This window comes from Apteryx rowi, unplaced genomic scaffold (genome assembly GCF_003343035.1).
Source record: "Apteryx rowi isolate R43461 unplaced genomic scaffold, aptRow1 scaffold_661, whole genome shotgun sequence".
Taxonomy (NCBI): Eukaryota; Metazoa; Chordata; class Aves; order Apterygiformes; family Apterygidae; genus Apteryx; species Apteryx rowi.
In genome coordinates, this window is record NW_020450940.1 from 111,197 (window position 1) to 136,844 (window position 25,648).

The following is a 25,648-nucleotide window of genomic DNA, read 5'->3' on the forward strand; positions in this document are numbered from 1 at the left end:
CATACTTTTTCAAGCCTTGAGTGATGGTCAGAGTTTGTTGCAAGCATCAACTGCAGCTTGTGAAGCTACAAGGGTTAGACTATGGAAGTGTCCTCTGTCATGAGGCTGATAACTTGTTCATATCAGTACAGTTTTCATTAGCACATGACAGGATTTCCAGCTTCCCATACAAGCAGCAAAAGCACTCTCATTGTAAGAATGGAAGAAAAAAGGTTTGGATTAGGAGATGGATGGTATTTATTGGTCTACATGCCTCTGCTGCCCTGCCCTTCTTCCTCTCTTCCCCTTCCCCCTGCTTTGCACTTGCTGTGATTTACCTGGTTTTGGAATGGACACAAGGAGCTGTCAGGAAAAGGTGATGAAGTTCTCTTCAAATTTGAAAGGAGTTAACATCRTATTTATCTAATAACTTTCTGTTAACCTTAATAAAAAAACTTCCAGCTTGCACAAGCCACAGAAATGCTCTACATGCGTTTGGATACAATGAATACAACGTGTATAGACAGGTAAATACATGTTTTGAAGACGGTGGAAAATGTTCTTAATTTTTGCTGTGCATTGGATATTGGTACATCTGTGAAAGGAAGCAGCTGAAATCCTTTTTTTGGTTCTTTACAAAGTGTTTTTAGGGCTATGGACTTAAGCCATCTAAAGAGAAGGTACAGGACTTATGCTTGCCTCTCCTCAGAAACACTCCCTGAGAATTAAAAATCTGGCCATATATACAGCACAGTTAAGATCTATGACAGCTTTTCCACATTCAAACCCTCTTCTGTCTTTTCCTACTCTTGTCTGCTCTCTGTTGGTCTGAGAAGTGGGTTGGAAATGGACTTATGGCAGACATGCCACCTAGAGGAGGAAAGTGGTGGTGATTTTATTTTTTTGCATTTTGAGTGAAATTGTTAATTATTAGTTCTCCTACACAATGTACAATCAAAGATATGAAAATCTCCCTGTTCATAGTAGGTTTATATTTTGTTAGTTTTATGTCATCATTTGTATTATACAGCAAAAGAGGAGAGACTGCCTGTTTGTCTACAGAGGCTGGTTTCTGACTCTATGCACTCTGTCTTCTGTATCTGTCAACACAGATGGCTGTTTATTGCTCTGATGGCTTCAGAGTGGAGCATTTAGGCTTATCTTTGACAAGTAGAAAACATAAGAAAATCTCAGTGAAAAGCTTTCCTGCACTTCTGGTATTTAATGGAGCTTTTCTCTTTTGATAAAGGTTTATTAACTGGTTTTCTCACCACTTGAGTAACTTTCAGTTCCGTTGGAGCTGGGAAGACTGGTAAGTATCTCTCCTTGTAATTCAAACTTGATATTGCAAAACCTTTAAACTGACAAACTTATCCAGCAAATGTCACAGCAGAGTGGACCTGTTAATTGCTTTCCTCTAATTCTGTGGAGATCCCTCTCAACCTGTTTACCCCCATTCTGTGGCAGATTGTCTTCAAATCTTTTTAGTCACTGTAATATCCCTGGGTAACTTTGTGATGAATCTCAAACCAGTACAAGAGTTCCCTAAACAAGAGAAGTAGAAACATGTTTTCCTTGTTGACTTGTCCTGTCTTCTCAGTCAGTTGTTAAGTTTCCAGAACAGCTTCCCAACTTACCTTTAATGACTTGCCTTGACTCTTCCTCCCTTTGGTCCCTGTATTCATTGTGTAATGTTGCTCTCTGTCCTGCCCCAAAACTTTCATTTTAAGTCGTCCTTGTGACCTTATGATCTGTTTCTGTTTCCTCACCGCCACCCTGCAAAATCTTTGTGCCCTAAGTTGCAGCAGACCTGCCCCTGCCATCCATTCTTGTGTCAAATCCTGAACTCATACCTTTAACAGGAGCTCCCTGGACTCCCTCAGTGTCTAACCACAGCTTCCCCAAAGCTTTGCATTCCAAGACTGTGCTGTATGTTTACGTCCATCCTGTAGCTCTCCCACACAGAAAGAAAGGTCACCTGGGATTAATTTCTCCCTGTAGTCCCAACTCCTTCAGCCTGCTACCATACATGCTTTCCATAGCCAATATGCCCAGTTGTCCCTCTGAAGAGGAGTCCAGCACTGTTTATGATACATCACTGCAGCTTTTGCTCAAGCTCCTTGTGTTGTCCCCATGTGCACCTATGTGCTTGTCCATTATCCTCGTACGCGTTCATGTTGACTGACCAGGCAGCAGTCTACAATTGGCAGTTTTTTCTTTGCCTAAATGCCCTTTGGTGGGAACACTCAGGTGGGTCTCTCTCCCAAGCTGACATTTTTCACAAAGCTTGTAAGTGTAACTGTATTTGAGACTTTTCTTTATTTGAAATGCATTTGAAATGCATTTGAAATCATCCAGTTCAAAAACTAGTGTGAGGTAGGAACAGACAGTGGAATCGCACAAGGTTCCTCTCCCTAGAGAAAGGGAAGGTAGACTAACCACAAGCACAGTCCTTTTAATTTTGGTGGGCAGGGGAAGGGTAGCTACTCAAAAAATATATTACACAAAGATGAGATTCCAAGATTGCTAATGGCCAGTAAGGAAATAGCGATAAACTGCCTCATTATCTTAAAACTGCCTACACTGTAAAACAGTCTTAAGCAGTCTAATTATGCATAGACAGTGAACATGTTGTACCTGCCAGTCCAAGCCAAAAAGATTAGAACATATTCATTTGCTAAAAGGTTTTGCATTTTGTCCCTTTGATAGGTCAGATTGTCTTACTCAGGACCTTGAAAAGCCGAAACCCAAATTTGTGAGAGAGGTTTTAGAAAAATGCATGCGGTAAGTAAGACTTCTAATATCTTCCTTTCCTACTTGCATTCAAAGCAAATTTTGATCATTGCTTCCAGATACTGTCAGATTCTTCTCGGTGACTCTAATTTTCATTGACCTTTTTTTAAAAAAAAAAGAAAAAAGTACCAGAACACACAGTCAGGACTGAACTTAGGATTGTTGTTATGGAGGGGTATAGGAGAGAGAAAGCAAAATGTTCAAAAAGCCTGTATAATTCAGCATCCTGCGTGAAAAGTCACCTGTTTTTCAGCAAATTCAATAGAGGAAGCATGAAAACGTTTACTACAAAACGAATGCATTTTGCCTGTGGCATTCCTTCATTTCACTGAAAATTCTAGTAGTGAAATTAAACATTTGTAAGAGTGAAATAAGCTGGAAAATGAAATGAAAACTTTTTTTCTGCTTTTAATACAACATTTTACTAGTTGCCTACATAGCATCTTAGTCTTTTGCATGAAGCATACTGCCAACTGGCCTCTTAATCTTTTCACAAGCTGAATTAATTGCATTGAGGATGAAACACCACTATCAACGAATTCAAACATAAAGTATCTACTAGTTTCTGTGGGTAGTAAGAGCTAACTAAACTAAACTTACTATCATTGCACTGAATAAACATCTTGGGTTTTTTTGTTCTGTGAAACTTAAATGCAAGAAAACCATTTAAAGCAATGATTTGAGTTAGCCCTGAAATTATTCCCATTTTAATTCTACTTCTGTGAAACTTGCTTTTTCCAGGCTCTCCTACCATCAGCGAATAATAGACATTGTTCCTGCAAGCTTTTCTGTCCTCAGTCCTGCAAATCCAGTGTGCATTTACAAATATGGAGATGAAAGCAATAGTAAGTACTAAAGTTACTGAGGGGTCAAGTTGAAGGAAATTGTGCTTCAGAGCAAGGGAACGCTCAAGATTGAGTGTAATGTCATTTGTTGTCATGAAGAATACAGATGAAATATGCTTGATTTTGATGTAAGCAAGTCTCACTCTATGTGAGCAAGTAATATAGCTTAAGTTTGGATCTTCCTACTATAATCATCTTGATTACTTTAAAAATGAAAAGAAAATTCATATATATGAAGTCAGTTTTGCTGAGGTGGTTGGGCATTGGCACTACAGCATTGCATTGCTTGTCAAAGTCTAAAATTGGAAATATCATCCATTTTCCTTGTTCAGGCAGAATACCGCGCTCAGAAGTCATCATAGCAAAACATAATGTGGACTTGTTTTTGAGCTTCATAAAACAGTGGAATGGTTTTACCAGTAAACTTGGTTTAATGAAGCATACAGAGGCAGCAGACTATGTGAAAGTTGAGGTAGAAAGACTTTGTTATTATTGAGAACAAAGACAGTCCTAATCATAAAGGTGTCTTCGTCAAAAACGCAGTGAGAAAAATAAGGAAGTACTGTATTTTTAGGAAATTGGATGAACTGGAGCAGAGCTTTAGACAAAGTGATTTCTTGGCCTCAACTCTAAAGATTCTACCAAAGGCTTTGAATTTGATGTGAAAACTAGGAAACCTGTTGAGCAGTATTATGGAATAGTGGTGTGGACCGTGATACTGAGAGCAGCTAGTTTGAGGAATAGCTGGGAAGTGTACTTGCTTCTCTGAGAAGCAAACTGATATAAAATTCTCACTTGCATTCTACATTTTTGTCCTTTTTTTGTTTAGGGTCTCTTCCTGGATATACTGTAGCCCTCTGTTTAACGATTGCAATTAAAAATAAGGCCAGTAATGATGAAATCTTCAGCATTTTAAAAGATGTGCCTAATCCAAACCAAGATGATGATGATGGTAAGAGTTCAGCTGTTAAGCATTGCAAGGCTGTTACTCCTTTTTTATCTGATAAGCTGTCCTTTATTGCTGTGGGTGTGCTGGTTAAGTGAACTGCTGTATGCTTTTCTTTCTAACAGTTTCAGTTTAACAGTAAATGGAAATGATACACAGTTCTCAGGGTTTATTTTATACGTGTCATGTGCAGAGGCAGGCCCATTTTTCTTAGTAGAGGTAACACAATGCTTGAGATGTAGTAATTATCAACAGAGGAAGCGCAAAGGGATTTAACATTCTCCTTGCCTTCAACAACAGAGCGCAATTCATGCTGTCAGCCTTGCCCCTGAGATTGAGTGCTTGTGTCCTCGAGCTCACCTCAGAGCTCACTTCCTCTCAGTGCAGTCCCATGGCAGATAAGATAGCCAACATGCTGGCTTTAGTCTCCTGTAGATAGAAACTCAGTGGGACTCCACTCAAGTTCTGTATAGCTTTGCGGCTCCAGACAAAGCTTAATTCCTAAAGCCTGTGTCTTCTAGTGGGTTGGAAGGAGTTTGAGAAGTGATCTTTTAAAACGGCTTGCATAGTTCAGTTTTATTTGCAAGTATTGTTATGCAGGCAGAAAGCAACGATGATCTGGTTTTTGCCTGGGGAATTAGTAACATCTTTTCTGATTGCTTTTAAGGATCACCCACTAATCAGTGTTCTCATTCCTGCCTGTCATCATCAGCAGGCCTACAGCAGTGTCCAGGGAACTTAGCACCAGTCACCTCTAGTACCCATATTTGCCTCTGCCCAAGCTCTGTACCCTAATCATCTTCAGCTTCCCCTAGCCTCATTCACTCTCCTTTCTTCGTGGCCTAACAGGCTTCCAGCTTGATGCGTAACTCTGCAGCTTCCTTGGCTGTCCTTCCCTACTGCTCTCCATCAATAGTGTTACATGATTGCAGTGTGACTGTTTCTGCTGCCTTCTTCACTGACCTGGAATTCTTTCTGCATATTTTCCCCATGACAAAATGGGAGTACCAAGATCTGCAGCTTTTAGAAAATCTTTACCAACTCCCTGCTCAGCATTGCAAAATCTGGTTGCTGAAACTTTATCTTTTGTGAAACAAGTTAAAACCGTAGGTTGTCTTTTMAAGTTTAGCTTACAAGCTCTACTTGAAGTACTTACTGTTTCAACTTTAAATAACTTGCAGATGAAGGATTTACCTTCAACCCTCTGAAAATAGAAGTTTTTGTTCAGACTCTGCTTCATCTAGCTGCGAAGTCTTTCAGCCACTCCTTCAGTGCCCTGGCCAAGTAAGTGCAATATATGCATTATTTGGGGGCTTATGGAACTGTTTAATTCTGACAGTGAAATGCTTGATAAAAGAACTGAACCACAATCTTCAGCAATGTTTTAGGTGTTCCACAATGCGATATGGTGGTATGTTTTGGGAGAACTAGCGACACTGCTTACTGAAGGAGTAGTGTAAGTGCTAGGCTACATAAGTGAATGGAGTTAACAGAAAAATGTATATGTCACAGCCATGTTGCCTTCATTCAGGCAAGGGTCCTACATGTTTTAAGTCTCACAAATAAGAACATACGGATCAGTTTTGGCCATATCTGTGCATATTCATGGTTCTGACTGAAGTATAGGTCTAAGTTTTCTGAGGAATGTAGTACATTATGGTTCTTTGTACATGATACTGCACAGTCTTGAGAAATATCTATCATGTACTGAAAAATATTAACTGGTATCTGGATTAGATTTTCAAGTATTACATCCTCTTAACGACAGTTTTTAAATCAAACAAATGGGACAGTTTGGCACATGAGTCCATTTTAAAATTACTCATTTGCTGAGTGTTGTGAGGAACAAGTGTTATCTTCTTACATTGGAATGGCTGGAAAGCTCCCATTGCAACATCTCATACTACCAATAGGACTTAAAAAGCATTAAGTAAGTATAAAAAGAAAAACAAAGACATGAAGTCTTTAAAGCAGCTTGCTATAAACTTTTTATCTACCAAAGCAAAATAAAATCTATTTCAAAATATTTTGGAGTGTATCCCTTAAAGACATGCTTTAACTTTTAAGGAATTTACTTTGTTAGCAAAATGAGATGAAATAACTTCTAATACCGTGTACCTGGGAGATGCTCTTAAGTGGTCTTAGTATATAGGAGGTGGTCACATGTATGTTAATGACTTATTTTTAAGTGCAGATAGAGAAATACGTAAAGCCAACACAAAACCTTGATTTTTGTCTGTATCTGGAAGCCTTGTAGAGACAGTGTTTATAACAAGCAATAGATAGCCTGCAGTTAGAAGTACAAGAGGCAGGGTGCTGTGAATACTCAGAGCTGATATTGTCACTGCTGCATACCAACAGTGGCAGCCACAAGATCAGAAAGAGCCACCCAAGTGTTCACAACCCAGCTTATTGTAATGTAAGCATAAAGCTTAATAGCAGTCAACGTACTCTGCTAAAATAGAGGTTCTAGCAGCGTTTCCCTCAGTGAGGGTGTATTGGGTAAGTGTCTAAAGTTACAGAAAGCCTTATCAAGAGCAAAGTCCAAAGCTCAAAGGAAACTGAACTTTGCTCCAGCTGTTGTATAGATAAGCACACCAAGCATGATAGTGTCTCCTGCTTTTAAAAGTATGAGGAAAGGTAGATCAACTTCAGGGAGCAGATTTGCCATTAAGATTTAAGTTGCTTTTAGGAGCCGTCATGTCTCCTGTAGCATTTTTAGCTCAGGTCAGTTATGTTCTTCAGGGGTAGTTGTTCAAGAACTGCTGCAGATAGTCCCAAGATTTCTTTTGGCCAAATCTAAACTATTTGCCTAGTGTCTGCTGCTTTTTTGACCTGATCGTAACCCCTCCATTGACTACTTAATCTATTAAAAGGTTTCATGAAGTCTTCAAAACACTTGCTGAAAGTGACGAGGGGAAACTCCATGTTCTGAGGGTTGTATATGAGGTTTGGAAAAATCATCCGCAGGTAAGAGGTTGTAATGCCACATACCTTTGTGGGTTTCAACTCCCAAAAGGTCATACTAAGTAAAAAACCTACAGTTTGCTTTTTATACTTTAAAAATATGTTCTCTGTTCTCTGCTCTTATTTGAAGGAGGATTCAGATTGTATTTACCTTTGTTAACAGTGCCTAAAATGAAGACTGGGCATAAAATAGATTCTTCGTCAGTGAGGCCATTTTTTCAAAGTTTAGTGTAGGAGAGCAAAGGCTGTCATTGTGACTCGGCTTCATGCTATGTTTGGCTTATAAGAGGAAAAATTTCTCTTAACCTATTTCTGTTCAAAACTGGAATACTAGAACAGTCCTTTATCTTCCAAGATGTAGCTATGACAAAAGTAAACTAAATGCTTATGAAAGAGGAAACTTGGTTACTGGGGAGGGGCTTGTTTTCAATTGTTAGTGAAAGCCATGCAGTGAACTGCAAAGATTGGAGTTCTGCGTGGGCAGAGTGAGTAGACCTGCAGTCAGTAACTGTTCAGAACAGATCAGTCTGACAGTGCAGTGATTAAGTTCATTCTTGAGCCAGAGGAAATAATACCCTGAAAGACCTATGAAAAATGCCTTTGTTTAAGCTGTTCAGTTTCTTCACAGTGGTTGTTGCTTCCCTCAGCTGTCATCCTTCCATAAATGGAAATGGATAAGAAACTTGCTTTGAATTTACTTACACTAATTACTTTGGTATCTCTCACTGGTGTGTTTGTGTTATACGTTCTTGTGTTTAAAAGTGAACCATGCCTTAAAGCTGCATTAGCCACTCTTCCAGATGTGATCTCACTGAGAACAGTGGGTAATCCTTGCATCTGCTCCTGGGCCTAGGGTCCATTCCCTACAGTTACTAAAGGGAGAAACTTAGTACTCCAAAGTCAGGACAGGTTTTCTGGGTTCCTAAAACAGAAGTAACATCTTCTACAGGTATTTTTAAAATAGAATTAAAAGAACAAAAGAAAATGTTTTAATATATAAAACTTCCCACCCAAATATTGACCTTCAAAATGTGATAGTTACAGTCTGACTTACTTTTTGCTTTGTAACTTAACTGGATCAAAAAAAGTTACATTACTAGAACCTAATATCCATATACTTTTCCTCTTCATTCCTTTGTACTGCAGCATAACCAAAATGAGATGGAGATTTCAAACCCAGACTGAACAGTCATGTTAGATTTTAATGAGCATACCAAAATTGTATTAAAAATGTCAAATAGTAAGTTTAGGAAGTTCAATTGTTTAACTTGCTTGTGGAACTTAAATTTTCCATTCCTGCATGTATTCCAGTTCAGCCTTATGCTTCTGATCAAGCACTTTATTTTCCTTGGGTTCACAATCTCTCTGGCACACGGAAGAGATGATGCATGGACAGCAAGACACCTGCCCAGAGTCTGTTTGCATAGGATTACCTGTACTTCAGTGCCTATGATCTAAAGTCTACCATGTAGATGGGAGCATGTCTTCTAAGCTGGTTCAGAGTATCAGCAATATTTGCAAGGCATCTAGTGCTACTGAGTGATCTCTACTGCAGGGGGTGATTTAGCAATAAGAGTCAGTAGTTCTTGGACCAATTTAGTAACGTTGTGATGATTTCATAAAGAGAAACCTTTACGTTGAGATGGAATGTCTTCCCAAAATCCTAGGCCTGTGTTATATGGAAGGTCAGACTGAATAATCGGAGATTCTTCTTGGCATTACAGGAGGATAAATAGGGTATAGGATGCTATCCTGGGGCTTGAAAGATGAGTCCTAAGTCTTCTGTATGATTCATTCAGTTACTTCAGTTTTCTTCTTTAAAAGGAGCTTTGTTACTCATCCTTTTTGGAGAATGGGTGGTTTTGAGGATAAATATATTATGGATTGCAGTTCTTCGATATTGTGACATTCAGGCACATGAGTAACTAAGATAAATCCTTTATTCTGAATAGCTTGGAACTGCTTTAGTCAGTAATTGATCTCTGCAGTTGCCTGCTTGATACTCACAAACTTCCCAGAGTCATGGCAAGGCCTGTAGTAAGTACTTCCACTGACTGCACAGCGATGGTTACGTCCTAAAATGAAGAGGTTCTGCAGGAAGAGCTTACTGTCAGACTTGAAGACTGTTGCGGTGCAAGAGGAGTAGGCTAGTAGTTGCTCCTGTTTTGTGAATATGTAGCAGGGAGGTATGCTCTGGTTGGCTTCTCTGATGTCAGATAACTGGGACTTATTTCTGTGATGCCTCATTTCAAACTTTGATGCCTGTATCTTTGAATTTGAGAGTGGCAGAAGTATATACACTAGTGAAGAGTGATCCATCACTCATGAAAAGTAAAGAAGGTTGTTAAAATGTGAATGCATGCTTTGTATAATTATTACAGCCCCCCTAATTTGAGCAGGTTCAAGCTAAACTAATTAGATGTCTGCTCTGCTCATTCAGATGACTAAYGTAGAGTTGCATTGGATGATCTTTGGTTGTATCTGAGGCTGGAGTATTTACACAGATTGCATGTTACAGCAAGGCCTTTTCCTATTTTGATGGAAATGTCCATCTCTTCTTTCCCAAAATATAGATGATTGCTGTGCTTGTGGACAAGATGATTCGGACACAAATTGTTGATTGTGCTGCAGTAGCAAACTGGATCTTTTCATCAGAGCTCGCACATGATTTTACTAGGTAATATGTGTGAACTTGTCTTTTTTTTTTGTCTGTAAATTTTAAGTGGCTAGTATGTGGTTTCTTCTATGAAATCTAAGTAGTGGAAGAGAAGGATACAATTAATCTTTTGTTTCTTCTATAAAATAGTACTTCAGCATTTTGCCATCTGAATTGGGATATGGATTTATAGGGCAATGCAAGAATTCTGTTAGCATGCCATTTTGCAGGTAGCCCCTAAGCATGCTGAGGTGGAAGAACACTAGAAACTTCCTAGAAAAGGACTGTTAGTCTGTGTTGCATAGCTGCTGTCTTAGTGAAGTCTTGGTCTGTGGTTAGGGTATGTATCTTGCACTACCCTCAATGCACTGCTTAGAGAAATGGGAAAAATTTAGTCAGAAGAGTCAATTTGATGTTGGTAGTGTTGCAGTATGTGTATACAATAAAATGCTAGCTTGGAAATCTAGTGCAAAAAATAGGAAAGAAATGGCTGTTAAGCTTTCTTACATTACAGGTGTGCTTTTGTATTTGTTGAGTGTTTGTTCACTCCAGTAAATACATAATAATCAGGAAGTTTTGTAAATTCTCCCAGATACATTTTTCTGCAAGAAAGCACATTAATTTTTAATATATTGCAGTGAAAAATCATGCTATTTATGGTCATTTGAATAAGAAGAATTTAAAGATGTTAAATGGCAGAGGGCTTGGTATCTTGGAACAGTGTATAACTTACTGTTCCGAGTTTTGTGTTTTTCCTAGGTTTTATATTTGGGAAATCTTACATTCCACAATTCGTAAAATGAACAAGCATGTTCTGAAGATTCACAAAGAACTGGAGGAGACTAAGGCAAGATTGGCACGGCAGCACAAAAGAGTGAGAAATTTGTTTGTAATATTTAATATTTTAGGCTAAGTTGTATAAATCTGCATGCTATCAGATGTTCTGGAAAGTTCTGGGAAGGAACAAAATAAGTATGCTTATCAGGAAGCATGTCTGCAGACATGTGGTCATCTGTAGCACTAACACCAAAAACTGGATGCATGTTCTCCATACACCTTTCTAAAGATTGCTAAGGTCCAGGAATTCAGTCAAGTCTGTAAAGGAGTTCAGATGTTCTTGCTGGGTTCAAGCTTTTTCTCACAAGTTTCTATTCCAATATAAGCATGTCCTCCACTTACTAACTTTGATTCCAGTTACCATATTAGATAATGATAGGAATGGTTACAACTTATTTACAAATTTATGGTAGGTGCTTTTAAAGAGTGCTCTTCCAGATGCTGTGGAGAAGTGCACAGAAACAGTGATTTGTTGAAAAGTTAGCTGTCACCATTCTTATGGATGCTGTTGCATTCTGACACGGGCATCTGTCTTTCCTTTAGTTTTTTTTAATACCTTTGTGTGATCTGGCTTATTGTATACAACAAAGTGACTGTCAAGCAGCCACTGTTGTGTTGTGTTGTCCCAAGTGGGACAATAAAATGTGGTGTGGGTTGTGTCTCTTGGCGCAGCTGAAGAGGGTGGGATCCAAGGAAGTGTTGCTGAATGCAGTCACTTAACCCTGATAGAATGAAGCCAATTTATAAATATGTTGTGGGTTACAGAGAGGAGAGAATGCCCTTGTTCATATATAGTCAGCAAGTATGATTACCTGCGCAAAACTCTTAGCTAGTTCTAAAACTCTTGCCTAAGTTAATGTCTGAATTTGGCATAGCATGGCACGCAAGCTGTTGGTGTGTTTTGTTTTTCTTTCAAAAAAAAAAAAAAAACCTGCACAAGTCATTATTTCCTATGAGGATCCTGAGAGATCTCTAAGACCTAGCAGTTTGCCAGTGTCTGTTCATCCCAACTCCTTCATCTTGTTTCTTCGTTCCTGGCAACAGCCATCATAGTTGCTTGCATCCTCAATCTGCATTGATGAGCAGCTGATAAATGCCCATGATTATTGAAGATCTGGATGCAATCACTGACCTTTCTGTGAGGCGAAGAGCTTCACTGGCACCTCTGAACAAATACACCAGTGTTTTCATTTCAGTACCTGTATCTTGCTGCAGGTCTTTAGTTCAGAGTATTTTAAATGAATGTTAAGCCATGAAGAAACATTTGTATGCAACAGTGAGTTGTTCTGCAGGCTGGGGCTGTGTTGCATCACTGTTTCTTTTTGAGGAAGTAAACTATCAAATTTTTGTGCCCCCACAGAGCAGTGTTGTATTATTGGATGAATTCAAGGCTTGCATACTTTCTTTCAGGGCCAATTGGTCCTTTGGCATTTTAAGTGTAGGAAACCTGTGTAGACAGGGAAGAATAAGTTCTTATAGAGAGAATAAAATTAAACTCACAGTGGCTTTTTAAAGCCCTCTTTATTAGTGTTGCACTAATTCAGAGCCACACGGAATCTTTGGATTGCTAGTTTGGTTCATATGCAGTAGATGAGCTAACACAGTCCTGTATATTTTATAAGTTGCACACACTCATTTTACAAATATTTGAACTTTTTAGATGTTAATTTATAGGTATTTTTGCACAGAAATAATCCCAAGAGACCGAAGCAATATCTGTAGTTGAATATACCTTTATCCATCAGATTGTTCCTGTCCGATTGTATCCCATTTAGTCTTGTATTGGACAACTTTATCTATGAGATTGCAGGTCTGGTACTGTTTGTTAGTTAATTTAAGGCAATGACAAAAGAGTATTTTCCTCGCTATTGAGTTGGCTGCCACCCTGTCCCTTTGTAGTTTGAGAGCATCCCCTTTGATCTTGAGTATAGGTGGTCCCCACTTTAACAGCCAGAGCTACAGTTTCCTGTCTTCCTTTTGTGGTAACCCACCACATCCATCTGAGCTCTAGCACAGTGTTCATTTCTCAGTGTTCATTTTTTTGAACCCTGAAATTTCAGAACTGCTAATTGAATGAATTATTTGTCCTGTAGCAGGGGACAAAACATAACACACTTGTGACATTTGTGCAAGGGTTTTTGTTCTTTTTTTTTTTTAAAGCTATTCATTGTCTGCTAATGATGAGGTCAGCAGGCTTATTACCTTGTGCTGTGTCTCCACTAAATAAAATTCTTGCAAATCTTTAAGCTTGCTCTGTTTTCTCTGATGTTTTGCTTTTTCAGGCCTTTCCCATACAGGTGTTGTGTTGAGAGACTTAATATGAATCTTCTTCCTTCCAAATTTGCCTCCTGAATCATACTCAAAGTAAACATCCTTCAGTATATAGTACTTCCCAAGCTACAGAGCAGCTTCAGCTGCTCTTACAGACCTTAATGGGCACTAACATAACAGGTTAGCCAGGTTGCTAGGTAGTCATGTGCTGTTTCACTTACAGCGAGACAGCGATGATGATGACGACGATGATGACCGAAGTAGCGATCGGGAAGATGGACCACTAGAAGAGCAGATAGAGCGCTTGCAGGAGAAAGTCGAGTCAGCACAGAGCGAGCAGAAGAATCTCTTTCTTGTCATATTCCAGGTAACAATGGGTGAGGTCTTGTCTCACCTGTAGGTTTTATTGTACGTGTAAGCTTACAGCGTCATTTGTATCTTGGGAATCTTCTTCAGATAAGGATGTGGGGAAAGGGTGAATAGGCTTATTGTGGGAAAGAGTCAGTTCAGATGATCCCCCAGAAAGGACTGCCAGGCTCCCTAGAGCAGGATTTGTTCAGTTTCAAGTGCAAAAGAGCGAAGGAGTTCTCTGCTAGCATACAGGTATTGAACAAGCAGAAGGTAACTTGATTGTAAGTGGTTACTACATGCGGTGTCCCCCAAGTGCAATAATTATTCTGACATTGCTGTTCAAAACTTCTGTCCCCTGTTATCTTGTCTGAGGTTAGGAACCTGTTTTTGTTTGACAAGACTGAATCAGTGTTTTTCCTATTCTTCTGCAGCGCTTCATTATGTTGTTAACTGAGCACTTAGTGCGTTGTGAAACTGGTGGAATTGATGTATTTACCCCTTGGTACAAGAGCTGTATAGAGAGGTTGCAGCAAATCTTCCTACAGGTAAGTTTTGCTTTTCTGTTTAGAAGGCTGTGGGCCCATGTTGGATAGAAAAGCTTTTGTGACTTGAGACCCAGGCACTCTGTGAGAATAGCAGTGGATGGCAGCACCAGGACTTCTCAGAAGACCAATGTGGTGGTTAGGCATACCTCCTGGGTCCTGTCCTTGTCTCTGCTATAGACCCATAGAGTGACTGGTCCTCGGTTACTTCCCATGCTACGAATATCCGGCAAGAAGATACTGGGATGTGTTTATAAACTTAGTTGAGCTCCTCTTAACTGTGTTACAGTACAAGGCAAAGTCTTGAGTGAACAAGAATACTAAAACAGATCTCTCTTAAATAAGTGGCTAAAAATGTTGTTAAATTCCTTTTAATAAGATGCATAAAAAGCTTTTAAACTTTAGTTTGGAATTCTTGGCTTTATATTAAACCTGATAGCAAGTGCAGGTGATTGGCTGAAAGTGACAGAATAATAGACAATTATAGATGTGGGAACATAAGCTATGTTGAAGGATGGGAGACTGCATGGAAGTGGTGGTGTAATGGTTCCATGGGGTAAGCTCTTCCCTGGTCAGAGGTGACTTTAAAGCAAATATCATGAGTTTCCTGTGATATCTGTTCAATTACCTCTGTGCATGGCATCCTGCACAAAATTCAGGATCAGGAGTGAACAAATACAGGGAGCACAGTGCTCTTGAAAAAGGATTTCAACACACTTCCTTCTTGCAATCAGTAGTGGCTCTGGATCATGCTTTTCTTCTCAGTGGCTGATGTGTTGTGGAAATGAGATGTGCTTGTCAGTTTTGGTGAGAACATTTGACCTGTGATACTTGCCTGTCTTGACTTCTGTGCTTGTTCTTTGTAAAAAGTTGAACGAAAACACCAAAGTCTTTTTTTCTTTTTTAATCTACCAGCATCACCAGATAATCCAGCAGTACATGGTGACCCTGGAGAACCTCCTGTTTACAGCTGAACTGGACCATCACATATTGGCTGTGTTTCAGCAATTCTGTGCTCTGCAGGCCTGAGGATTGTTCATGTGCAGAGTCTTGTCTGCAGGACTTTAATGAATTTAATTTTTTTTTTATGGGAAGACTTGACCTGGGGAAGGAAGAAACTTTTTAATTAAAACTGGCTTTCATGTGCTCCTATATAAATGCAGCAATGCAGTACTCTAACCAACAGCAACTCTGTAAGCATCATAAGCCTTATTAGCTATGACTGATAGAGGATTGACGTGAAGTAATGTGTGAGTTCTTTGAATCTGTCCTTTCATTTGGTTTGAACCTTGCATTCATGATAGTATTTTTTTTCTCCCCACTGTTGTTTATATAAAAATAAAAAATAGGCAAAAAAAATCATAYAGAACTTGTTACCTCTACCTGCCCTGCCCCTTAAAAGCAAAGGAATTACAAAAATATGAAACAGGTCATAGTGTTTTGTGAGTGTGGAAGGAAATGCACCTTCTCATGAACAGTGTGGTAAGTTCTCTGTAGTATGGCACAGGAGAAGTGTCTTAACTTTGGGCATGTGAAACACTGAGTAAAGCTTTCAAAGTAGCATAGATCATATGGGTTTGTTCATTGCCCAACCAACTAGATTTTCACAGTTTGAAAGAACATGGATGTAATACAATTGAAATATGTTTTTTAATATATTGTCTGGTGTCTTATTACAGTAACTGTAAACAACCTGTAGAGGAACTTCATGAACTTCTAAAAAATGTGAGCCTTTATGCAGCATGGTCAAAAAAAAGACCTGTCCTAACAGTAATCTTGATTGGTAGAGATGGTCAGCAACAGTCTGAGTGGAGCAAAGCTGCTATTCCGGTACTGCAAACCATACCTAGGTGTTGGGAGCTCCAGCCCGAAGTGCCAGGGGTGAGGGAAAGGCAGTGTAGCCTGTTCTATTTCGGCCTGTAACTACATGGGCTGCTAAGCTAGCACTGGTTTGGACCTACAGGTCTGCAGTGAGGCCAGAAATTTTTCTGGCACCGACCGTGGATAAGCTAATTGCCCATCACGTGTGGATTAGTAATAACTGCTTCATGGTTTTATCTGCTACCCTTTCCTGTCTTTTAGTCTGTAAAATGTGAAGAGAGCATGTGACTCCCATGTCTCCAAAAAGCATTGTAGCATTGAATTAAGTGGTACCTTACAGGAGACTTAGACTGGGGTGAACCACAACCTGAAAATGGAGTAGCCTTAGTTTGAGTTATGCAAATAACATTACTTCTAGAAGAAAACAAACCAGAGTGGTCTGTATCATGGCAAGCAGCGATGCATGGCAGAGCAAAGACATTGCCTCAGGCACTTGGCTCTGTGTGGTGACGTTTGTGTACACAGGAGCTGTTTATGGTCTCTTTTTTTGTAGATGAATGTTTGAAAATTTTCAAACAACACTGAAAATGATGAATGTTGATTTGGTTCCTGTACAAATTATTTTTCAAATACTGTACCTAGCAATGCATTTCATCCCTACATTAAGCAATTGACCTCTTAAGCACAGAGGGCAAAATTTTTTCTTTTTAGTGTTGGCATAACCTGTTGTGTGGCCTGTAACAATTGGGTATATCCTGTAGACTTGATTTTGTTATTTCTGCTTTCTCTGCTTATCCTCTGTGATTTGACAAATCCCTCCATTCTTTTAGGGTCTACTTTTTCCGTATTCGTAAATTTGCTTTATGCAGGGTTTTTGTCAGTCACGTACAGAGGTTTGCTTCAGATCTGTTAATGTTCTTGAATAATCAAATAACTTTTTTCTTTTTTCCTTTTCTTTTTTGTAACATTTAATGCTGTACGGAAATTTTAGTAGGGATCTTAGCCTTTTTTTTTTTTCACTGGATTGGATCAATAAGGAATTCTGACTTTGGTGGGTGTGAATCTGACTGACTTGAATGTGATTTCTGTAAAATTGATGATGCAATGAAACTTACAGAGCTCTGACTTCTGAGCCTTTAATGTACTTGATAAATACTGGGGCTGGGGATACAGCAGCAAATACCTGAGCACGGACAGCATAATCCTATTTCTATGATTTAAAATCAAGCTATATTGTCTTTCAAAAACAATTTATGGTGAGGAGTGTGGGCTTTGATTACATTTCCTTACTATGTTAGAAAGTATCCCCTTTGTAGGTAGCATGGCACCTGACTTGATGGGGAAACTGGTTGGATCTGTAGGAAAGACATGTTTGCATAGTGATACAAGCTGTTAACTGGAGAAATTTGGAACTGCTGCAGCATGAGGTGCTGGTTAGTGTGAAGATGCTGTAGAAATGTGGTGTGGCTGGAAAAAAATGCACAATTGAAAAAAAAAAAAATAAATGAAGGTGAAGCAGGTTACTAGTGGGAGTGTTTGTCCTAACTATTTACTGGGGCCAATGAAGCAAAGCAGTTGTGACAGGGTCAGTCTGGTGTTAAATGCGGCATGGATGGGTTTCACTTTCCCTGTGCATAGGTACATTGACGGATCGGTCACCCCCCCTGAGCCTTCACATCCTTGCATTACGAGCTAATCTAGCATGCTTCCCTGCTCTGCATGCCCAAGCGATGCTAGCATGCGTGCTGCCAGGTGCGCTGCTGCAGTAGCTCTTCCTTTCCCTTGCCACTCCTGCTTTATGGGCTGTGCTGCTGCATCCCTGCAGCAGGCACAGCCAAGAGTTTCTGCCACAGGATGGCCCCTGCAGCCTCCCCACAGGTAAGTGATGTGGCAGCCAGTGCACAGTACCAGTTCCTGCCCTAAGCTGCAGGGAGGAGATGTGGGCCCACATCTTGCCTTGTCTGCCTCTCTGCCTGGGCTGTATCTGACACTCCTGAAGCTGCACAGGCCTTTATCCAGTCTGGCTTTTCTCCAGACTCCAGGAATCTACATGATGCATATCCTTGGCTGGCAGGCTCTGCCCTGCCATGCAGAACCCCTTCCTTTGTTCAGAAACGACAACATAAGGCTGAGCACTGAGATCATCCACAAACTGTTTCCACAGCGGGACATCTTCAGCACTCTGCAATGAAGTGGTCTATGGGCAGAACCACAAGCACTCCTCCTGGACCTGTTCTCTCCCACTGTAATGTACAGAAGTCTCAATAGACTTCACTGTGATCCATATTTACAATGGGGAAGAAATACACAACAGCAGAAAAGTGTGCTCCTCCCTTTAGCACTTTCCACACCCATTCCACAATTGTTGGTTTGGAGCATTTTAAAATTTGAATTTGAAACTAATTCCACTCTACCGAAAGCAAACAGGGGCAAGAATTCCCCCTCCCCCCCMMMAAAAATTATTTATCCATTACTTAATCATCTTCTGTACCAATTGGTAAAGGAGCAGAAGGTTATGTTGTATTGCAAGAGTCACCTTGCTTTCTGTTCCAAAATGAAGGCCTCTCTGCTATGACACATGGAAAAGATGCCATAACCATGGTTGTCAAAGCCTCTCTTGCAGTGTGCTCCTTCCAGTAATAGTTTGCTAGTGTTAATTTTGCTTCTAAGCACTCAAAAGTCTAGAACATACCTGTCCAGGTGTATGTATGTAAGTGACCACAATGGCATATCATTCATGCACCTGTGGCCCAACTTTGCTGCTTTCCTGCAAGAGAGAATTCTCCTTTCCCCAGTGGAGCCTTCCTTTTATTGGATTTAAGGTCTCAAAGCAGGAGAATCTGTCTCATGATGCAGTCCCCAATGATGAAGGTAGGTGCACCTTCAGCTGGTTGATTTCTGTCAGCCTGTGACAAGTACTAGTAACTGACCAGATAACTCACAGTTGGGACAAGATGTGGAAACTTCCTCCCCCTCCACCCCCAACACAAGCAGAAGCAGTGATTTACCTCCTTTAATTTCATCATCATGTAAAATAGAATGATGCCACCTTATCCTTTAGGCCGTAAGATACCAATTTCTTTGAAAAGTTAAAAAGGCTTATGTGACATTCCTAAAATCTAGTTTGAAGAGTCAGAGCCTATTTTTCTGTACTAAAGCTTCTTACAACTGAGGAACATTGTTCTTTGCATACAATTTGGCAACAGCTTGTTTACAATCAGATTTTATTTGACTTTAATACAGAATACCATTAAAAAGACAATGAAATTAAAAAACATGATAATACTACATCTTCTCATAAGTTAATTCATGGCCGCATATAGTACATATCTTTTTATACATATCATCTTCAATGTTTTCTTCTGGTCCATATTCATGTTCATGGATACTAGTTTCTTTCTTCCACAAACTACTCCTCACTGCTCGGCGGAGTTCTGAAGAGGAATGTAAAAAGGGTTTTTTTGAAGATTTTTGAAGTGTCAGTTATTTAAAAACCAAGCCAATCACCTTTGAGAGGATTACAGATGACAATTTGCTTACTGCCCATCTTCTGTAAGTTTTGGGGAAGAATCTGCTATTCCATGAACACATTTTGATTTTCCTTGCAGAGTCTTAACCTCACCTTGTTCATATTTTTTTAAATGACAGGAAATTCACTGACATGACACATCGCAGGAAAAATTTTTCATCTGAAGTATGAGTTGCTCACTGCCTGTTTACAGAATGTCATTCAAAGGTATCTGAAAGCATCAGTTGGAATTAGGAGGAAAATCTGGACCAAAACTTTGCAAAATACTGCAATTTTTCTTGGTTGTATAAAAAACAACTTTTTCCTTCAGGTCAGAGTACGCCTCCCAAAGGATTCAAAGTTCCTGGTAAGCTTTATGCCCAATCCTGTGAGTTACTACCCCAGCAATAGCAGTGAAGTTGCACTGGATTTTCTACTCAGCACAGCCTGGCAGGTAAGTCAGACACATTTTCAAGAACTTGGAAGCAGGTGGCAAGTATACAAAAGAGCAAAAGGTTGTAGTATTTTCAGCCAAGTCCTTCAGGCTGGAAATATTTAGTCATGTTAAGGCCTGTACTAGCACTTAACTCCAGTTCTGCAGTGACCCACGCAGCCTACATCTCAGCTAGAGCCTGCTGTGAGTGTTCTTGTGCACAAAACACTGATGCTGTTAGGGGTGATTTGCTCAGTCCCAGGTTCTGCCTCCTCCACACAAAATTGTTCCAGATAGCTGGGGCCTTCTGGCTCTGGGAATAAAAACCCAAACTCAAGCATGGATGCCAGGGGACACTATAGACATCACTGACAGTAAGACAGTTCTTGGAGAGAAAAAACCAAACATGCCATCTTTTTAAAGTGACTACCATGTTTGTGCTCAAAGTCTTTTTCAAGAGTTCTACCTATTAAATACTCCCCTGAATATTAATTTAGTTACCAGAAGAAAGAAAGATAATGAGCAGTAAAAACAGTAGCAGGGAATGCTCTAACAATGTGGTGGGAAAAGCCATTTTCTACCTTCATTTACAGTGACTCCACCTGAAGTAACTGCATACATGACAATTATAATCCACTCCCACAAAATGCATGTTCTCTTGAAGTTCAGAAGAGTAATTGAGAGGCAAGTTATGGCACATTCTGGGTCATACTAAGGAGTAATAATAAGTGTTATAATTCATTTCTATCACTTACATGATTTCCATAGGATAAGAGGATAATTCAGGCTGGAAGAGACCTCAGGTCTTTAGTCCAACCCCCTGCTCAAAACTGGGTCAGCTCTGAGGTCAGATGAGGTTGCTTCAGGCTTTACCCAATCAGGTCTTGAAAACCTCCATCTTGCCATACTGAAAACTTGTTTTCTAACTATGTTAATCATATGCAGAAACACTCTAAACAGAGATGGAGACTGTTTTACATGCTGCAATATGTAGGTTAAACTGTTTACCTTTAACCTTCTTATCAAACTTCTTCTGTTTCATCTTCTCTCTGTTGTCACGGCGGAGTTCCTTTGCTTCTTGTAATGATTCTTCACTACCCCAGACTTCAAGAGAACGCTTGATTACCTACAGGATGGATATAAATGTCTTTTTCCCCTGAAGTGGTAAATTAAGCTATGCTAACTCATAAATCTAACTTTTTCCTATACATACACAAAATAAATCAACCCTACCAAGAATCTTGCCTCTGCCTCCCATCTCTGCCTCTTTACTCTCGACCTGCAAACAATGAATTTTCCTTCCATAGTAAAAGATCACTTTTTTGAAATTGATTTTTCATCAGCTAGACATAGTTTACTCATTAAAGGGAAACCCTAATTTTGTGCATCTTCAACTTAAGAAACATTCCTCCAGAGCAGCAAATGAGAGATGACAGTCTTGGAAAATCTCACTGCCATTCGTGTGAGAGCAGATCAGGAGACATAAGACTGAGCCACAGCTAGAAAGGGCTACCTGCAGCAGGAGCTGCCACATGCTTCAGTTTAGCACTGAAAGAACTCTGACTTCATGACTGTATACTTGTGCAAGCAGGTGAACCAACTGAGGTTTTTGGGTCACGAAAGTCTTTAAAATGCTCTCAAACAGGGACATTTTCATGAATTGCCCATAGCTATTTTTATTATGAACAAAACTTGTACAACTGGTAGCAACTAGAAGTCTGTTATCTGAAAAGGGCAATGTACTTAGCTTTGTCCCAATGATTCAGAACTCAGAACCAAAATGATACATTTTGTTTACCGGTCAAAGTTGCATGAAGGTAAAAAAGTCTTAAAAATGCTAACAGTTTCTATACCTGTAGTTTTAAATAAAGTTTCATGTCACCCCACCGTGAATTATGAGGGTTTTTCTTCAAAATAAATCTGAGCACTGGTTCTCTCTTGTCTAAGTCACAGTCTTTAAGAAGATACTCTTCTTTTGCTTCTGTCCTTGTTATAAGCTTATGTTTATCTTCAGCATCTCTGGAACATGTAAAATAATAGTGAGAAAGCTGTATCTGAAAGCCATGTATTATTAGCACTTAAGTCCCCAGCACTTTTCTTAAAATTCCTGGAATATTGGCAGCCTTCATCCTCTTAGTTTTTAGGTATACAAGCAACTTTATGAATTCTTGCACTGCAACTGAACTCCAAGCTGGTTTATTAAGTTAGAAAATCCTCCCAATTGAGCAAATGCAGACTTTCTGAGAATCACTTCTGTTTTTCTAGAAGGGTTTTCCTGCTCTTGATTTTTTTTTTCTTACAAGAAGAGATAACTGAAACTTAGAGAGATTATGAATAATTTTAGCCTATTTGTCCAACTCAGATATAATTCAGAGGACAAAAGTACAGGCTGTCACATGGTCAAGAGAAAAAAGAGTGTGTAAAGTGAGACAGGTCAGATCACYTGAGTGACATGATCTACACACTCCATATGCTTCCAGATCCCAGAAACAAATTAACTACCCAGAGCACTTGTTTCTAAATGTCAAGAGTGCAGGCATAAAGGAACAGTAGTAAAATAAAGATCTTTAATACAAAAATACTCTTTTATCAGACAGATAATGAAAAAGTTTGCATAACCACAGTAGTATTATCAGCAAATGAAACAAAAATTGTTTGTTATCCTGTATACCTTTATCACCTGAACTGCTTAAGTTCAAACAATCTGCCAAGTACAAAGTGCTAGCAATTGTCATCCAGAAAGTACTGCTGTAGATATAGCTTTAAAAAAGCTAATGCACAGAGCATTCTCTAAATACTGTTACAAGAGCTACCAGTCTGAACGGAAACCACTTTGTAAAGCCCCCAAGTCTTCTCCTTACACTCTTTTTCATCCATCTTACCTTCAAGAGACAGCACTTTGTCTCTAAAGACTATGAACTGCTTAAGTCATACGCACACCTCTGACACTCCAAGGAGTTACCTGGGAAGCTCTCACATCATGGCAACAAACTTCTAGCTGCAACCTTTTTTTCATCCATCCATTCATTCTTACACTTATGGGTGGTGGGCTGCTTCAAAGCTTGTTTCATTGCTCTGGTGATCTTGATGGCTTTTGGAATATTTTCTCTGAGTTAAAGACAGATCACAGAGACTGCCATCTTCTGAGGCCGAACTCCTGCCCACCCTGTGGTTCAACTGCGTTCAAGGCCTCTGGTCACCTCCTGTGGGGCATCTACTCACTTGGCTGCCATCCTCCAGGCCCACCTGTACTTACCCAAGCACTAACTACAACTTATTTAGGTTGATTCACTATGACAGCAAACATTCTCAGAGGATGTAATTTTAGTGATGACCAAACTGGCTTTATTTTTAAAAACAGATGTTGTGTTATATGATCAAATCAATGCCACTTTTTCAAACATTTATAATCTGCAATCAGAAAATAATTTCCACAGATATGCTGATAAAAACTGCTCTCAAGGCACTCTATTTCCAGAATATTATGCAAGTATTTACTGATGCCATTTATCCTCAGACACACTTATGAAACAATGCTGCTGTTCTTCACCTCCATAATGAAAGATAAAAAGGCATGAGACAACTTCCATTTGCTTTTCCAGCAAGCATTACCTTACTGAAAAATCTCTTTGCTGACAGCCTTCTAATAGAAAGTTTGTAATTAACTAAATTCTAGCTATCAACCTTTATATAAAATAAAGCTTCCCTCTCCTGATTATTTGTAATACCTGCAATTATCACATGTTGCCCAATCAAAGTGCTGCATAAGGTAGGAATCCATGAATTCTTTGCCACAGTCTTCACAGATGAGATAGTCAAACTCTAGTACAGGTGCTAATGGAAAGAAAGATTTTTTTTTTAAGGAACTACCATGTTAAAAACAAGTATTTGGAATTGGTATTACAGGCAATTTTACTAAAATTTACATTATAGTTTTTATAATGTTCATTACAGACTAATTCCATTCCTCCAAGAATTTTTCTAGAAAGATCACATACAAATCAAAAACCTATATCCAGTAATTCCATCTTTGTTGGTAGATTTCTGTTCTTGCTCGAAGGCTCACTGTATTAAGTATTGGATTTCAACATTCAAAAGCACACATTTGTTTCAACTTAGCAATTGTTAAAAAAAAAAAAAAAAAAAACCTCCACACTTCCCCATGAAGTGCTTCATATCCCCTCCTACAGCTTCCTCCCTTCTGGCCGTCCAAAGCGTCTCCTGATCTACAGGAGACATGCAGTCAGAAATGGGAGAAAACAGAGGAGGAGATGCAGTTAAAAGGAAGTGGCTGAAGCAGGAAGCAGTACAGGAGCTGCACTGGCACCAGAGTCCTCTCAGCTCTGCTCCATTCTATTCCTATCTCAGCCACACCTGCCTCTCCAAGAAAGTGCTCAACGGAGGCTTGGAGCAGATGGCAAAGCTCTTGTCCATCCCAGGTGGCAGAAATGGAGGTGGACGGCCAGAGAGCTGCTAGGAGTGGAATGGGGATGGAGCTCCACTACAATCCTCTCCCCAAGCCCTCTCAGCACTGCTCCAAGCCCAGGCTCATCCCAGTCCCGGCCATCACTGCTGGCCACATCCACGCCGGGTAGATCACCTCCAGTATGTTCTCCATCTGCTTACGTTCCATGAGACACCGAGAACCACTGATTCAGGTAATTGCAGCTATCATAAACGTTCCTTTAACAACAACAATATGATCCTAGTAGAAAATTAACTTTTTTATACAGTTTCACCAGCTGCGAGTGAGAGATAGCAGTGTAGAATATTAACAATATCTGAAACATAAAACTAATTCTTGACATGCAACATCATACATTTTTAATTGTGTTCGCATTTATAGCAGATTGAATCTAGCAAAGATGATATTTTATCCCCATTTTAAGTTTTACTGGTCACAGTGGGAAGCTCAGTACTTCACATAGCCATGCTCTTACATTGCACTTCATATTTTAAGGCACTACTTCCAAACATACAGACATTTTATTAAGACAATGACATTATGAATTACACAGCAAAAACATTCCCAGTGCAAATACATCCCAGACCTACTTAATTTATTATTAAACACTAGCCCCTCAAAAGCAGTAGGGCTGCTAGTTGCTTACACTCTTAATGAAATCTGGTGGTGATTTCTAACAAAGAGGTACACTGCACCAACAGCCCTGCAGCTGATTCAGAGCAGAACAAAGCAAGACAAAGACAATCCTAGGGAAGAAAATGCATCTATTTTGAGATTCTTACTTCTCCATTTGCTTTTGGGAGGGAGAACATCACGAGACAATATGCTGAAATCCTCCACCAAACAAATCAGCAACTTGGCGTCAATATGTATTATAATGATAAAAGCTGACACTGCAGCACTGCTCCCACCTTGGCATAAAGGGTACCAGCCTCGAAATTCCCAGGGCTGAGCAACCCATGCTGATTTAACACTTATTACGGCCTTACGGGGTCAAATTYCCCAAAGAAAGAACAGAGCTGCATTTACTGGGGAAGGGAGAAACTGCCACATTCAAGAGCACTGACCGTGTCCCACTTCCTTTGCTTACAGTTCTTCGTTTTTCACCGCCCCTGATCTGCTAGCTGCTTTGTTACTGAAAGATTCAGACCCGCCAGAAATTCTGCGTACCCAGAAACACGCCTTAGGTATGTTAAATTTAAAAAAAAATAAAAATGGTGGTTAAAAAAAAGGG

The 25,648-nt window shown here is 39.6% G+C and overlaps 2 protein-coding genes across 6 annotated transcripts in view; one reads left to right on the top strand and one right to left on the bottom strand.

Annotated features, from left to right (window-relative positions):
* Positions 1-15,841, top strand: part of NCBP1 (nuclear cap binding protein subunit 1) — a 31,491-nt gene extending 15,650 nt beyond the window's left edge. For 2 of the 4 annotated variants that reach the window (XM_026085190.1, XM_026085192.1), the window contains 12 exons: positions 442-506; positions 1,229-1,291; positions 2,689-2,763; positions 3,514-3,617; positions 4,447-4,569; positions 5,745-5,847; positions 7,440-7,533; positions 10,104-10,207; positions 10,946-11,060; positions 13,518-13,661; positions 14,077-14,190; positions 15,103-15,841. In XM_026085190.1, coding sequence (XP_025940975.1) covers positions 442-506; positions 1,229-1,291; positions 2,689-2,763; positions 3,514-3,617; positions 4,447-4,569; positions 5,745-5,847; positions 7,440-7,533; positions 10,104-10,207; positions 10,946-11,060; positions 13,518-13,661; positions 14,077-14,190; positions 15,103-15,216 — 1,218 coding nt within the window. In that variant the 3' untranslated portion in view covers positions 15,217-15,841. Of the gene's footprint in view, positions 1-441; positions 507-1,228; positions 1,292-2,688; positions 2,764-3,513; positions 3,618-4,446; positions 4,570-5,744; positions 5,848-7,439; positions 7,534-10,103; positions 10,208-10,945; positions 11,061-13,517; positions 13,662-14,076; positions 14,191-15,102 lie in introns of those variants that run through there. The other 2 variants (XR_003256547.1, XM_026085191.1) reach the window with 2 other exon arrangements.
* A 3,374-nt stretch (positions 15,842-19,215) lies between these two features.
* On the bottom strand, positions 19,216-24,033 carry XPA (XPA, DNA damage recognition and repair factor). 2 transcript variants are annotated; one of them, XM_026085210.1, is made up of 4 exons: positions 23,678-24,033; positions 21,803-21,968; positions 20,958-21,075; positions 19,216-20,262 (listed from the first exon to the last, which is right to left on the bottom strand). In XM_026085210.1, the coding sequence occupies exons 1-4, from the start codon at positions 23,728-23,730 to the stop codon at positions 20,138-20,140; spliced, it is 462 nt and encodes a 153-aa protein (XP_025940995.1). In that variant the 5' UTR covers positions 23,731-24,033; the 3' UTR covers positions 19,216-20,137. The 2 variants fall into 2 exon arrangements, with proteins under 2 accessions (XP_025940995.1, XP_025940994.1); XM_026085209.1 differs by having other exon boundaries at positions 19,216-19,442; positions 23,678-23,863.
* Between the last annotated feature and the right edge of the window lie 1,615 nt (positions 24,034-25,648).